General features: G+C 41.6%; 1 protein-coding gene across 1 annotated transcript in view; it reads right to left on the reverse strand.

Annotated features, from left to right (window-relative positions):
* Positions 1 to 14514, reverse strand: part of plekho2 (pleckstrin homology domain containing, family O member 2) — a 33342-nt gene that overhangs the window by 4310 nt on the left and 14518 nt on the right. The window contains exons 4-6 of the mRNA XM_080034524.1: positions 9566 to 9670; positions 9366 to 9464; positions 826 to 1095 (exon numbers count right to left, since the gene is read on the reverse strand). Of these exons, the coding sequence (XP_079890650.1) occupies positions 826 to 1095; positions 9366 to 9464; positions 9566 to 9670 (474 nt within the window). The remainder of the gene's footprint in view (positions 1 to 825; positions 1096 to 9365; positions 9465 to 9565; positions 9671 to 14514) is intronic.

Below are 14514 nucleotides of genomic sequence, written 5' to 3' on the forward strand. Positions count from 1 at the left end.
AATGCGCAAAGTGTGAGATGAAAACACAATTTTCAAATAAGTTGTGATGTAGCGAACATTTAACAACCATGACTAACAACGGAGGGATCATGGATAACATGGCTAGTGACATGTCAATATCTGCTTTAACTATGAGGCCTACATTTCATGCATGCCTTATCACATAATTTATTTATTTATTTATTTATTTATTTATTATTCTTTCGGACAATTCCACACAATACACAATTTTCTCTTGCAAATATTCATACATCATACTTTGTGTAATAACCTTCTTGATAATTAAAAGGGAAGGCGTTTCCATTCATAGCCCACTTTAATAGAATAAGGTGTGTGAGACAATATTTAACCTGCCTTATTTACTGATCTCGTCCCGTCATAACTCTAACTCTTCTGTAAAGGAACTATAGTGTACTATAGGAACTATAGGGTTGTTACGCGGACTGTATTGGGTGTAGCACAAGTTCAAGTAAACGTTCACGTTAAGTACACGCTATCGCTGTGTGTGCGTCTTTTTTCTAGTGTACATAACTTAACTAACCCGAAATGTGAAGCTAAATTGCTAAGAATGCGCAGCTGTCAGCTTGGTTCTGACAGGTGGGCACAGGCCGAGCGTAATGCCACTCTTCCTTGGTGCTGTTTGGTGCTGGAGAGAGCCCACTTGATGGAAACGTACCTAATTCGCTTTTGTTTTAGTGCAGACTTTCCAAACACTTCACATTTAGAAGGAAACGTAGCTAGTGAATTCAAAACAGAGCTACGCAGATTTTTATGTAGCCTACCGTTACACCCCTAATGACAATGGTCCTATAGCATTATAAATACCTTTTTCTCAGGGACATCATCCGTATCAGGCTGATCATCAGGAGTTGCAGTGTTTTTAGCCTCTTTGGTCGGGGGCATGGGAGGTTTGAAGAACTTTTTCTGGGGACTGGCCTCTGGCTCAGTGTGAGCCTCCTCCTGGCTCACTGACAGAGGGGAGGGGGTCTCTCTGTCAGGGCCATCAACACTAGCATGATGGGTCCCATTAGGCATAAAGGCATCCTCAAGATCCAGATCCAAACGCAGGATACCATCAGATGACACGTCAGCTACCTAGAGGGCAAACACCATAGCATGCATTCAAGACATTAAGTTACCATAGCATACACTCACAAATACAAGTTGTGTCTTGTCACACTCACACACTGACTTTCTATTTTGATCTGGTTCATTCACTAATTAATCCCGATCACTTTTCCCTGAAAGGGAAATGCTTTTATATACACTCACCGGCCACTTTATTAGGTACAGCGGTTCATTTTCTTGTTAACACATATAACTTATCAGCCAATCACATGTCAGCAACTCAATGCATTTTGGCATGTAGACCTGGACAGGACAACTTATTGAGGTTGAAACCAAGCAACATAATGGGGAAGAAAGGGGTTTTAAGTGACTTTGAACATGGCAATGTTGAGGGTGCCAGGAGGGCTGGTATGAGTATTTCAGAAACTGCTGATCCACTGGGATTTTCACTCTAAACCATCTCTAGGGTTTACAGAGAATGGTCCGAAAAAGAAAAATTATCCAGTGAGAGGCATTTGTGTGGACGTAAAATGCCTTGTTGAAGTCAGAGGTCAGTGGAGGATGGGCAGACTGGTTTGAGATGAGACAAAGGCAACAGTAACTCAAATAACCACTCGTTACCAGTGGCGTCTTTGCATTAGGGGCCGGTGGGGCACGGCCCCAACATAGGGCGCTGCCGTGCAGGGCAGGATTATAAACTTATTATTTTTTTTTTTGGTCAAAAATGTGCATTGAGTTATTAAATTAATTGTTAATAATTAATTACATGTCCGCAGTTTTAATTTGATGAACGCAATTGTCTTACTTTTTGTAGTGTAGTAGTTGTGTGTGAAATAGTTTGTTGCTCTGTCTCGTCTGTTCCGCTCGGTGGGGCCCAGCCGAGATGGCCCTGTGCAGTGTAGCGGACTGGGGAGCTGGTGCGCGAGCATGCGCGTGCGCAGCGCACACTTTAGTTTCGACAGTGGGGCCAGAAGATTAGGGCCCCAGACTGCTTCTCATTGGCTGATTTGTAGAAAGGCGGGGTTTACGGCGGGAGAATCAAAACTTTTACACAGAACACAATGGGAGAGTAGAGACTGAACGCCCTGGCGATGCTTTTGAAAGTTAAAGTGAACTCACTTTTGGATTTTAACAGCAAAGTCACCGAGAGTGGAGTCATTGGTGAGTCTAATTTGTAATTATTTTTATTCTAAGTGGAATTTATAATGTAATTTACATATTATTGTTTGAATTAGAATTTCTGCATGCGTAACTGGCGATACGTGTGTGTGGGGGGCACAACCTCACGTGGGCTCCCCGAGGGAGCTGTTCACCTGTCTCTGGTGCTGAAATGGCTCTTTGGCAGTGGTATATTGTGAGTGGTGGCTTTGTATATTGATTGCTGTGTAGGCCTATAGGGTGTGCGCCGTTGTGTTTTTATTGTTGCCACGTTGTTGTTTTGATATTGAGTTTTTGATATTGTGAGATGTTGAACACTGGTGGTGCTATTGATATAATATATGTCGTCAGATTCGCGTTTGAGTGATGGCATTATTCAGCTGCAATTTTGGTCCCCTCTGTCACTTGCTACTTTGTGTTTGTTGTGATGGTAGTAATATGTGGTATTTCTGGATTGCGTTATAAGATTATTTCCCTGCATGGCCCCACCAGAGTTTCCAAACCAAAATCGCCACTGCTCGTTACAACCAGGGTATGCAGAATACCATCTCTGAACGCAAAACCCGACCAACCTTAAAGCAGATGGGCTACAGCAACAGAAGACCCCACCGGGTGCCACTCCTGTCAGCTAAAAACCGGAAAATAATGCTACAATTGTCACAGGATCACCAATATTGGACAATAGAAGATTGAAAAATCATGCCTGGTCTGATGAGTCTCGATTTCAGTTGCGACATTCAGATGGCAGGTTCAGAATTTGGCGTAAACAACATCCATCCTGCCGTGCACCATCAACCATGCCATGTTCAAAGTCACCTAAACCCACTTTCTTCCCTATTCTGATGCTCGGTTTGACTTCAGTACATTGTCTTGACCACGTCTAAATGCATAAATGCATAAAATTGCTGCCATGTGATTGGCTGATTAGCTTTTTGTTTTTATAAGCCATTGAACTAGCCTGGCTCCACCCGCCTACCTACTTCCGGCCAAATTTCATTTTCCCTTCAGTAGTCAGTCTGGGGACGGGGCGTATTAGTGTGATTCTGCTCAGGCAGATTTCTGCCGGTCCAATCAGCGAACAAAACGAGTGGCTGAGAACGATGACGTCGAAGTCGCGCTCCAGTTTCAGTTGAATGCTGTGTTCCTTTACACTCGGAAGAAGGAGATTTCCGACTTGGTAGTTCCGAGTTCCGACCTGTCTGTGTTCCAGTGCATCTGCTCGCGAAAGTATGGACGCCGACAACCTTTCTCATCCAAATAACTAAACGTTAGGCTCTAGCAAGTTACCGTTGCCAGGTTTCCGGTAGATCCATAGACTACAATATGTAGTGAAGTCGGAAATTTCCGAGTTTCCAGTACAACTGGAACGCACCGTCAGAAGCCGGCTCATGACACACGTGACGACCAAACGTTATGCGATTGGTTGGTTAATCAAGAGTGGCACTGGGCAGATCCAATAGTTTTAAACTTCAACAGACACCCGCCCCAATTGAGTGAACGTTTGCCAATTACAGCAGTTCCAGACCTTCTGTACAAATGAAATGAAAGAGAGGACCTTGTGGTGCTGTGGTAAGCATGTTTTTTTCACCAAAATAGGTATTTTGCATGTAAAAGTAAATTTTCTTGCTGTCAACTTAATCAACTGTTGTGCCAAAGCAAATGTATTCACGTAGAAAAACTTCTATCAAACGTGTTGATGATCTACCAACATATAAAAACCATGTGATGATATTAGCTAAAGATTAGCCTGAAATGCTAAGAGAGGTAGTTTTTTCTCAAATTGTGGTGGTGGGGGAAAGTGAGCCAAATGCTGTGGGGGAAAGTGAGACACTGTCTCACTTTCCCCCACCATGAGACACAAGTTAAGTTTAGTCTTAAACATATTTTAATGTAATATTACATAACGTGTTTTATTTTAATGTCATACACATTGTAGAAAAGCCATCATGCCAAGGAAATACACCAGGAAGACGACCTGGGGAAAGAGCACCTTCTCATCTTTCCCTGTAACCTTCAGGGCTGGAATGTAGAGTAGGCCTAGTTGTAGAGTATGACAGGCTGATGTTATAATCCACTAAGTCCCAGGCTGTTCTCGCTGGTTCTGATTTTCCTATGCTTTGACCCCCAGACACAGGCTGGCTCTAAGGGTCCTGTGTTCTGACCCCCAGACTGTGTTCTAATCTAACTGGTTCTATCTTTCATTTGAATCTTATTAAAACCTTTTGAATTATAATATGTTGTATTTGATTTTGTTCAGAGTTACTGAAAATTACAGAAAATTTGCTTTGCTTAATTGACCAAACCCCATCATTCTTTTACTAGTCCGACATTAGTTCTGGAATGTGTGGCTAGCTTTCAGGATTCTAACAATATGTGTTGTTATGGTAGTTTCAGGCCCTGTTCTCATGGTGAAAACGTGACAGTTTTCCCGTTTTTGGTTTAAAAAAAAACCCCGTTCAGACACAATTTATCTGACATCTTCACTCGTACACATGTTTTCAGAGGAAACGGGACGAAATCGCTGTAGTAAGCATGCCATGCCAGCAGTTGGCGGTACAAGGTAGTAGTAGATAGCTTTTCCGGTACAATTTGATGCATAAAACCTTACTGTAACCGAAAATTAATGCCACTAACGTTCATAAAGCGGTTGGTGTAAGCTTGGGGTTACAAGTATTGTAAATGACAAGCTTTCTGTCCTCTTATTTCACCCATTGAACTCGTGAAAATAGAAGACATGCTGGTAGTGAAGGGGCTTTGTGAGCGGCTATCTTTCCTGTTAGGTGTACTTCAAAATAAAAGTCAACTTACGTTTGTCCAGTGAAATGCTATTAATCTTTAGCCAGTGACATGCTTTTACTGTGAAGCCGTAGCCTTAATGCTCCTTTTGTTGAACAGTAACTTAACCGCTGCGAACTATGGATAGTGTTTTTTAATGTAGAGAGAGCTGTGTCCCTGGCATATAGAAGCTACACACGTTCATTTTGCTAGAAAAACCGGCAGAGCACAAATCTTTCCCCAGACAAAGTGGCGGTTGCATGGTATCAATAACTTACTAATAGACTATAGACTAAATTGGCAAGTGTTATATTTGAGCCCTGCACGACACTCTCCGCTGATCACAGTGATGGTTCCGCGGAGACACCGTGCATGTTATGTTGTCTTCTAACTTTATAACTCGCGTCGCGTGTGGGTATTTTGACAGCAAATGTTATAGACTACGCATACGTGAAGTGGAGCCGTGACGTCAGCGTTGTCAGGGGAAATGGTTTCGGTGTTTACAAGAAACCAAAACCGTTGTGTTTTCCAAAAAATCCTCCCTGGGAGGAGATCTCAAAAACTTGCGGTTTCATGCCTGCGTTTGCTGTTTTCATGTACATGATATAGTGCAACCGCGGGAATTTTTCCGCGTTTGCACCGTTTCGTGTTGCCGTGAGAACAGGGCCTCAGAGTGGAAAAAGTAAGTGGATCAGTTTACCCCCAGCTGGTTCACTTTACCCCCTTGATTTTTCTGGTCTGTCTCAGTTTACCCCACAGCTGGGGTAAAGTGAGCCACATGACAACTTTTTTTAAAACAATCATATTTTCACTGCCCTTTGTCTTGAAAAAATTCTGCTAATGCCCATTTCTAGGAAACATCCTGAATTAATGGGAAATGTGTAAATTTCAGTGATAAATCATTTTAGCTCGCTTAAAGGGGAGCAAATGTAAAAAGTGGCTCAGATTACCCCGTTCTCCCCTATATATATGTATTAGAGGTGGGCATAGATTAATTTTTTTAATCTAGATTAATCTCATTGAATTTTGGAATTAATCTAGATGAATCTAGATTAAAATGGCTCATTTGAATTCATTCATAATATGTGTGTGCTCCCTAAATAATGACTCAAAGTAAGTCTTTGAGAACGTGTTTCTCAAGCCAGGTGGCTTTCATTTCGTCATCAGAACGAGTGTCTAATTATTGCAAACAAATAATATTCTAATGATTTAATCAGATATAAGGCTAAAAATCACAACATTGCACTGTTTTTTGTGCTTAAAAAAAACGAAAAAACTAATTTGTTGGGTATAGGCTATAACAGAAAATAAAGCCATTAATTTTGTGCTTCAAGTGAAACATTAAATATTATTTTTACATAAATAATAAAGTCCTTATAAACTTTTCAAGAAGCTGGACTAGAGTGAATATTGGACAGGCTTTATAGGTCCATGGCTTTTACCTGTGGGACAGCGCTTCACCTAACAGCTGGCTGCAACACCAACCTACAGTCTATTGTGCGACGGAGAGCTAGTTATCATTAGCATCAGCGTTAGCCGACATCACGGCAACAGCTGAATAATGTAACACATTACACAAGTTACACTACATGAAAACAACGGCCTGTAGACGCTAGAGTTATAATTGCGTGTAGGAAACATTGTTGAGACTGGAATTTCGTACCACAGCGGCCGTTCCATAATATAACACTCCCTTTAGCAATGGCTGAATATAAGACCTCCCTCTGCTGTGTATCTGCGGGAGCGAGTGGCATTAATAACTTAAAAACAGTAAACGTTTAACATGATTACGTGCTTTTAGATGCTTTAAATCATATGCCGAATTTATAAACAGACCATATTATTAACAATAAATTAAGTTATGTACATGTCAGAGTTACGTACATGCATACATTCATAAGTAAACATTGAATAGACAGATTTGTGAAGGGGGTTTGGCGCTGAGTGTTACATTAGCGATCCTGCAGCCAGGTGGTGTGTGTCGTGGGCAAGTGATGGAGAGAGAGAGCGGCGGGTGTGTGAGAGAAGCTTCGCTCCTGCAATAAAGGCTCCTCAAGTGTCAACAACGGCCCCCGGCTATTATTACCCGACCAGAGAACACACGGAAGGGGGTTCACCCTGACGGCGAACAGCCATCGGCCCTGGAGGCAGGGCTGGACTGGGACAAAAAATCGGCCCTGGCATTTTTGGCCATGGCAGCCCACCATGATTATTTATACGATATGCGGAGGCAGGAGCATTGCACCAAATGCTGGGCCCCTATACAGGAAGTCCTGATGGGCCCTCTGAGAGGCGGTCTTACAACACAAACATGTAAAAGCTATGTTTGTCTATAGTCCAAAACGTATGAGTGACTAGTCCCTCTCTGAGCCAGATAACAACACAATGTTTCTATTGATGAATGACCAAATCATTACGCGTACTTGAACACAACCCCTGGTCTAATGACTCTTAGTAAACATGCACACGCACAGTGTTTCTCACAGGAATTTGGGAGACTGTGTCGTGGACCCTGGACCTTCTAGAGGGGGGTCCGGGGGAATGCTCCCCCGGAAGATTTTTTTTGAAATGTTAAAGTAAAATTCATCAATCTGGTGCACTTTGAGGAGAAAACTAAGGCTAAATCAACTATTTCCTATGTAAGCTATTTAGTACTATTTTCTGGAATAATTTATAGACACAGAATGACCAAAAAGCAGAAAGAAGAAATGTACATGTTTAAAAAATCCAGTCAGCTTCGGGATTTTTTTTACCTTCGTTTGTATTTTTTAATGGCCCAATATAGGCCCCTGATCTTCGTAGCCCTGAACAATGTTAATTAAAAAATAACAAATTTACTGACGAATGAAAGGCCCCTGATATCTGTTTTTTTTTCTCCCCTAAATAACATTTGTCGGGCCTTCAAAGATCAGGGGCCTATATTGAGCCAGTAAAAAAAAAAAAAATTATTTAAAAAAAAACGTTTTTACTTTTTGAGTGCAGCCCCCCTCTGCCTTGGGCCCCCCAAGCCTATCCGCCGTCCGACGGCCCTGAACGTAACTGACCATCGTCAGATGCTCATAATTACCGAGTAGAAGTTGAATTCGTGATAATACAATTCAATGCAGCCTCTGAATGGGCGGCCCTCTGCTGTGTGTGTGTTTGGGCCAGGCCCAGCCTAGAACCATTCATAATGAGTAATGGCCTGGGACAAAGTTTTATTTAACTTTTAGGTGAAGTTGACAGCCTGCACGCACATTTATATGTCCACGGCACTCCCGAGAGGGAAGGTACCTCGGCCCTCGGCTGTGTGACTTGGCCGGGCCGGGCCGAGTCACACAGCCGAGGGTCCATAAAAAAAAAAAAAAAAAAGATTTTTAATTTTTTTTTTTTTTTTTTTTTTTTGGACCCGGCCCGGCCCAAAATGCCTGCCGGCCCACCGGGACGATGCCCGGTATGCCAGATGGCCAGTCCACCCCTGCCTGGAGGGAACCATCTCCCCTGAGCCGAACAGGAGGTGGAATAAGAGATTAACGGCGATATTTTTTTTATCGCCGATAAGAGTCTGGCGTTAACGCAGCACGTTAACGCCGATAACGGCCCACCACTAATATATATACACACATATTTAGTAATAGTACATGTAGTACTGTATATCAAATGTACAATATATAATTTACTTGCAAATTGATGATATTGATGATATGATTTAGTTTAGCCATTTAGCATAACTCTTTTCCTGAGTGACTTACAGACATTCAGTTTGTATCAACATGATGAACAATGCCAATGTGGTGAAGGCACCGAACTCAACAACTGGCTCACACTTAAAGCTGGGGTATGTGATTTCTGATTGGTCAAAACTAACATGAGCTGTACACTTTGACCAATCGGAGCGAGGCTCTGATTCTCTGTTCTTATTGGCTGTTGGGACTGTCCATTCACTTTGGCACAACATTGTTGGTGTAGAATGTGTCAGGGAGGGATCATAGGGGAGGGACCAAAGAGAACAAGTGGAGCGGTTGAGGTATTTGGATTCGAATCTCTATCCCAACTGCCATTTTCTCCCCAAATCCTCCACCACAGCTTTAACTGATGTGCTTTGTTACGCCTGGGCTATGGGTATAAATATAGATAGGCTACTTAATGACTGGGGTCTATGTAGGCAGTGAACCCAGGTATGTGTTAATTAGGTATTTGTTTTATTACCGCAAGTTATATACTCATGGCAATATTCACAACATAATGGCACCCCGCATGTTTTCCTGATATGGTGCAGCCCTCCTAACCTGGCAGAGATGAATGGATTATCTCCTCTCACACACACACACACACACATGCAAAGACACAAACACGTGCATGCCCACACACACACACACACAAACCTCTTTCATGTGTATCCTGGTTGGTGGGCGACGGTTGCGGTTCCCTTTGGGCCTTGTTCGAGTGACATGCTCTAAATTACTGTCTTCATCAATCTTCACCTGTGAAAAGAGGGAGCTTCAGCTGTTAGCTGAATGTGTAAAAAAAAAAAAATGGATGAAGAGATACTTAAATGTATGTGATGTGATTGAACAATGATGACCTCATCCAAAACTTTGTTCTTAGCTCGACAGACACCATCGCTCAGCGCTTTGATCCAGGCCTCCTTCTCCTCTGAGGTCTGGGCTTGGAACTTTACATCTTGGACCTGCAGAGAATTGACTCAGTCATTCCAAAATAATGTTGATCATCTGAGGTAAAACATACAGTAGGTGTTAGAGAGTATGTTCCTCTTTCCAAAGCCAGCACTGTTATTTAGGGGGAGGAAGAAGGGCTTTGACCAGATGTTTTTCAATGATTATTTATTTATTTGTTTATTTACACTTTTTATATTCTATTGTGGATATTTACATGTAAAAATGTGTAACAATTTGTTAAAAATGTGTTAAGATATTATATAAACATGAAGCTAATCTAAGTCTAAATATTACTAATGACTGAGTAGTGGACATTTCGGACCTGTTCAATTAATATACTGTATATACAGTACTGTGCAAAAGTTTTAGGCAGGTGTGAAAAAATGCTGTAAACTAAGAATGCTTTCAAAAATATAAATAATAATTGTTTATTTGTATCCATTTAAAAAAATGCTAAGTGGTAGTTGTACTGGATAAGAGAGGGCTCTCCCAGACAAAGATATTAAAGCAGACTGGGGTTTCAAGATGTGCTGCTCTTTTGATGAAGCACAAAGAAACGGGCAACGTGTAGTATCGTAGACGCAGTGGTCGGCCAAGGAAACCTAAGCCCCTTTTACACAGCCAGTGAAAGCCGGGAAAATACCGGCATTTCGGCCGTTGGCCCTGCTGTATAAATGCTACCATTGCGGAACGGGGGAAGAAAGGCGCAATAGATTGTTCCGGGAATTTTACTACCTCGGGGGGTAGTAAGATTGCCGACACAATCTGTTCCGCCTCTCTGTATAAATGCGGCTGCTTGTTGATGCGGAACAGTGTGACGTTCCATAGCCTACGTTCTAAACATGCGACCATGTAAGCAGTTGAAGGACGATAAATAGTTTAGCAATATCACATAAGGAGTAATGTAAATGTTTAACATGAATCACGGCAGCACGATGTCCCGTAAAAATCACCAAAGTAAAGGAACGGCGGTTAAACTGTCTGATTATAAGGTCCGCTCAAAGCCCTTCTTCCTCCCCCACACTTAATTTTTCAGAGTTTATGAGTGTATTTCTGCCAGGGGGAACATTTTCAATGAAGTGGCAAAGCTAGGCTAAGCTAAGCTAGGCTGTGTCCGGATCGCCGCCACGATTATTATCCAGCAGCCTGAGTTTATCTACACACATTATTTCAGTCACCTGACGCTGCTTACAGCACTCCTCTTTCATTCCGGAATGTGTAACGCTGTATAAATTGTCACACTGATGCGCCAGAATGCCGGCTTTGCTTGGTTCTGTGTAAATAACACAGAACCAAGCAGAGCCGGCATATTGGCACACTGTTGTTCCGTCAATATGCCACAATCTCTGTGTAAAAGGGGCTTTAGTGCAGCAGATGAAAAACACATCAAGCTTATTTCCCTTAGAAATCTGAAGATGTCCAATAGCGACTTCAGCTCAGAACTGAGAGAAAGCAGTTTGACCCTGATACACCCATCTACTGTCCGGACAAGTCTGGCCAGAAGTGGTCTTCATGGAAGAGTTTCAGTCAAAAAGCCAGACCTCCAACATGGAAACAAGGTCAAGCAACTCAACTATGCACAGCAACATAGGATCAGCTGGCCTTTTGCTCCTGATGCTCTCCAAACGTAGCCTGGTCCTACCAGACCATTGTACTTCATTTCACTTGTACAGAAGGTCTGGAATCGCTCAATTGACAAACATACACTCACTTGGAGGCGGTTGTCTGTTGAAGTTTAAAACTATTGGATCTGCCCAGTGCCACTCTGGATCTGCCAACCAATCGCATAACGTTTGGTCGTGACGTATGTCATTGTAACGGCAAATATTGCATATGATATCAAATGATAGAATGCTTATATCTGCAATAGGAAACATTGTAAACTGTTGCTGTTTTAACAGTGTCTGCATTTAGAAATCTCTAAATCCCCCCTCTTCACGTACTATGTGTATTCCACACCTACACGCAGCCTATTGTCTTCAGACTGTCTCCCCCTCCCCCCCCATCCTCAGACACACCCTGCGGTGTTATTTAGGACTCCTGTCTATTGTTTAAGTGTAAACCAATCACATGACAAAGATGGTGTCATGTGGTTGTTGCTTTGTCTAAATGGTTTAAATAACTTGTGTTTTCACCTGAAGAGTATCTTTTCGTACTGTAAGCTCTGGCTGTACACGACGAAAATATCCTTGCGAGAAACCATTGATTTGAATTAAACTCTCATGCTTAAACTTTATACAACTTATGTTGTCTGATCTAACTTTCTCACTACATCATGCACCGGCTTCTGCAAATTAAACTGCCGCACTTCATTGTTCTCAGCCACTCCCTCTGTTCGCTGATACTCATAACGCTGCCAATACCCAGTCTCTCATTCATGTGTTAGACTGTGCATGCTACATGTGCAGGATCAAACACTCACTTCCCACCTTATCAAAAAGGAATGAACTTAACTAAACTTATGTTTGTGAAACAGTATGTATTCCTCTCTCTTTCTGTCTCACCCACACACACACACAAAAGAGTTGTCCACACTGTATTGCAACACTGTATTACATATTTTGTGGCATTTTAGGCATTTGTAACATGTGGAGAGGCAACAGTATACGGGGGAGAGAGAAACGCTTCAAATGTCCCCGACTGATTTATGGGCCCAATCTTAACCCTAAAGCCATTGGGCCGATACATTCTAATGTTGTATACGTTTTTTTAGCTACTCTAGCCATACAAGCTGTGACCACCGCAGTAACTTATTAGGAATGACATTTGCCAAACATGTTAGTAAATGTTAGTCTAATATCTAGCTCGGGCTGGATCTATATCAACCCCTGAGTGAGATGATGAGACTCCTTAACTGATGCCAGCGGGGTTTAACGGCCAGGAAATCAAAAGAATTACCCAAAACAGAAAAAAAACAGACAGAGCTGAGAGCATCTGTGGGAGTGGCTGATACAGTCATATGAAAAAGTTTGGGAACCCCTCTCAGCCGGCATTATAATTGACTCTGCTTTCACAAAAAAAATATAAAAGTGGTATGTCTTTAATTTACCAGGAACAGCTAAGTACTGGGATGTTTTCCAAACAAAGATTTTTTGAAAAGCAGTATTTGGTTGTATGAAATAAAATAAAATGTGAAAAACTGGCTGTGCAAAAATATGGGTACCCTTGTGGTTTTGTTGATTTTAATGCCTGTAACAGCATGTAAAACTGATGACTTTAAACACACAGTTGGTTGGATTATGTTGTTAAGCCTTGAACCTCATATAATTGTCTGTTTAATCATGAGAAAATGTATTTTAGGTGCCTAAATGCAAGTTGCACTTCTCTTTGACTCTCTGCTGAAGTGAAACAGAATGGGATCATCAAAACAGCTCCCAAAAGATCTGAAAAACAAAGATTGTTCATTGTCATGGTTTAGGGGAAGGCTACAAGAAGCTTTCCCAAAGGTTTCAATTGTCAATTTCGACTGTAGGGAACGTTGTCAGGAAATGGAAGGACACAGGCATAGTGGCAGTTAAACCCAGGCATGGCAAACCAAGAAAAAAACAGGAGCGGCATAGGTGGAGGATTGTGAGAATGGTTGCACACAACCCACAGATCACCTCCAAAGACCTGCAAGAACATCTGGCTGCAGATTGTGTATCTGTATATCGTTCAACAATTCAGCGCAATTTGCACCAAAACATCTGCTTTTTATAAAGACCAAATAACTTAATTTTTGTCTCATCAGTCCAAAGCATTTTCTTCCAATATGAAGCTGGCTTGTCTAAATGAGCTTTTGCATACTCCATGCAACTGTATCTGTGGCGTGGGCGCAGAAAGGGCTTCCTTCTCATCACCCGGCCATATAGATGTTTTGGTGCAAATTGCACTGAATTGTAGAACCATGTACAGATACACAATCTGCAGCCAGATGTTCTTGCAGGTCTTTGGAGGTGATCTTTGGGTTGTGTGCAACCATTCTCACAATCCGCCGCATATGCCGCTCTTGTACTTTTCTTGGTCTGCTAGACCTGGGTTTAACTGCAACTGTGCCTGTGTCCTTCCATTCCCTGACAACGTTCCTTACAGTAGAAATTGACAATTGAAACCTTTGGGAAAGCTTCTTGTAGCCTTCCCCTAAACCATGACAATGAATAATCTTTGTTTTTAAGATCTTTTGGGAGCTGTTTTGATGATCCCATTCTGTCTCACTTCAGCAGAGAGTCAAAGCGAAGTGCAACTTGCATTTAGGCACCTAAAATACATTTTCTCATGATTAAACAGACAATTCTATGAGGTTCAAGGCTTAACAACATAATCCAACCAACTTTGCGTTTAAAATCACCAGTTTTACATGCTGTTACAGGCATTAAAATCAACAAAACCACAAGGGTACCCATATTTTTGCACAGCCAGTTTTTCACATTTTATTTTATTTCATACAACCAAATACTGATTTTCAAAAAATCTTTGTTTGGAAAACATCCCAGTACTTAGCTGTTCCTGGTAAATTAAAGACATACCACTTTTATCTTTTTTTTGTGAAAGCAGAGTCAATTATAATGCCGGCTGAGAGGGGTTCCCAAACTTTTTCATATGATTGTACATCTACATTGCTTTGCTATTAACAGTATCCTCTTTTACATTTCCTTTGGCTCTTGATGTGGGGGAGGGGGTATCTTTTCTTGGTACAGTCACCAAACAATTATTCTGGTTATTATAAACACGTTCTAACCTTTGTTATATTTCACAAAATAGGCTATGCCAAACTGCTCAACTTTTCTGTATTAAATAAAATGATGTCAAAGTTTTTTGTGATTTAGATCAGGAAATATAAAATGATAGAAGAAGTAAACTAGCCCTAAGGAGCAAT

The sequence above is a fragment of the Ammodytes marinus genome, assembly GCF_949987685.1.
Source record: "Ammodytes marinus genome assembly, chromosome: 1".
Taxonomy (NCBI): Eukaryota; Metazoa; Chordata; class Actinopteri; order Uranoscopiformes; family Ammodytidae; genus Ammodytes; species Ammodytes marinus.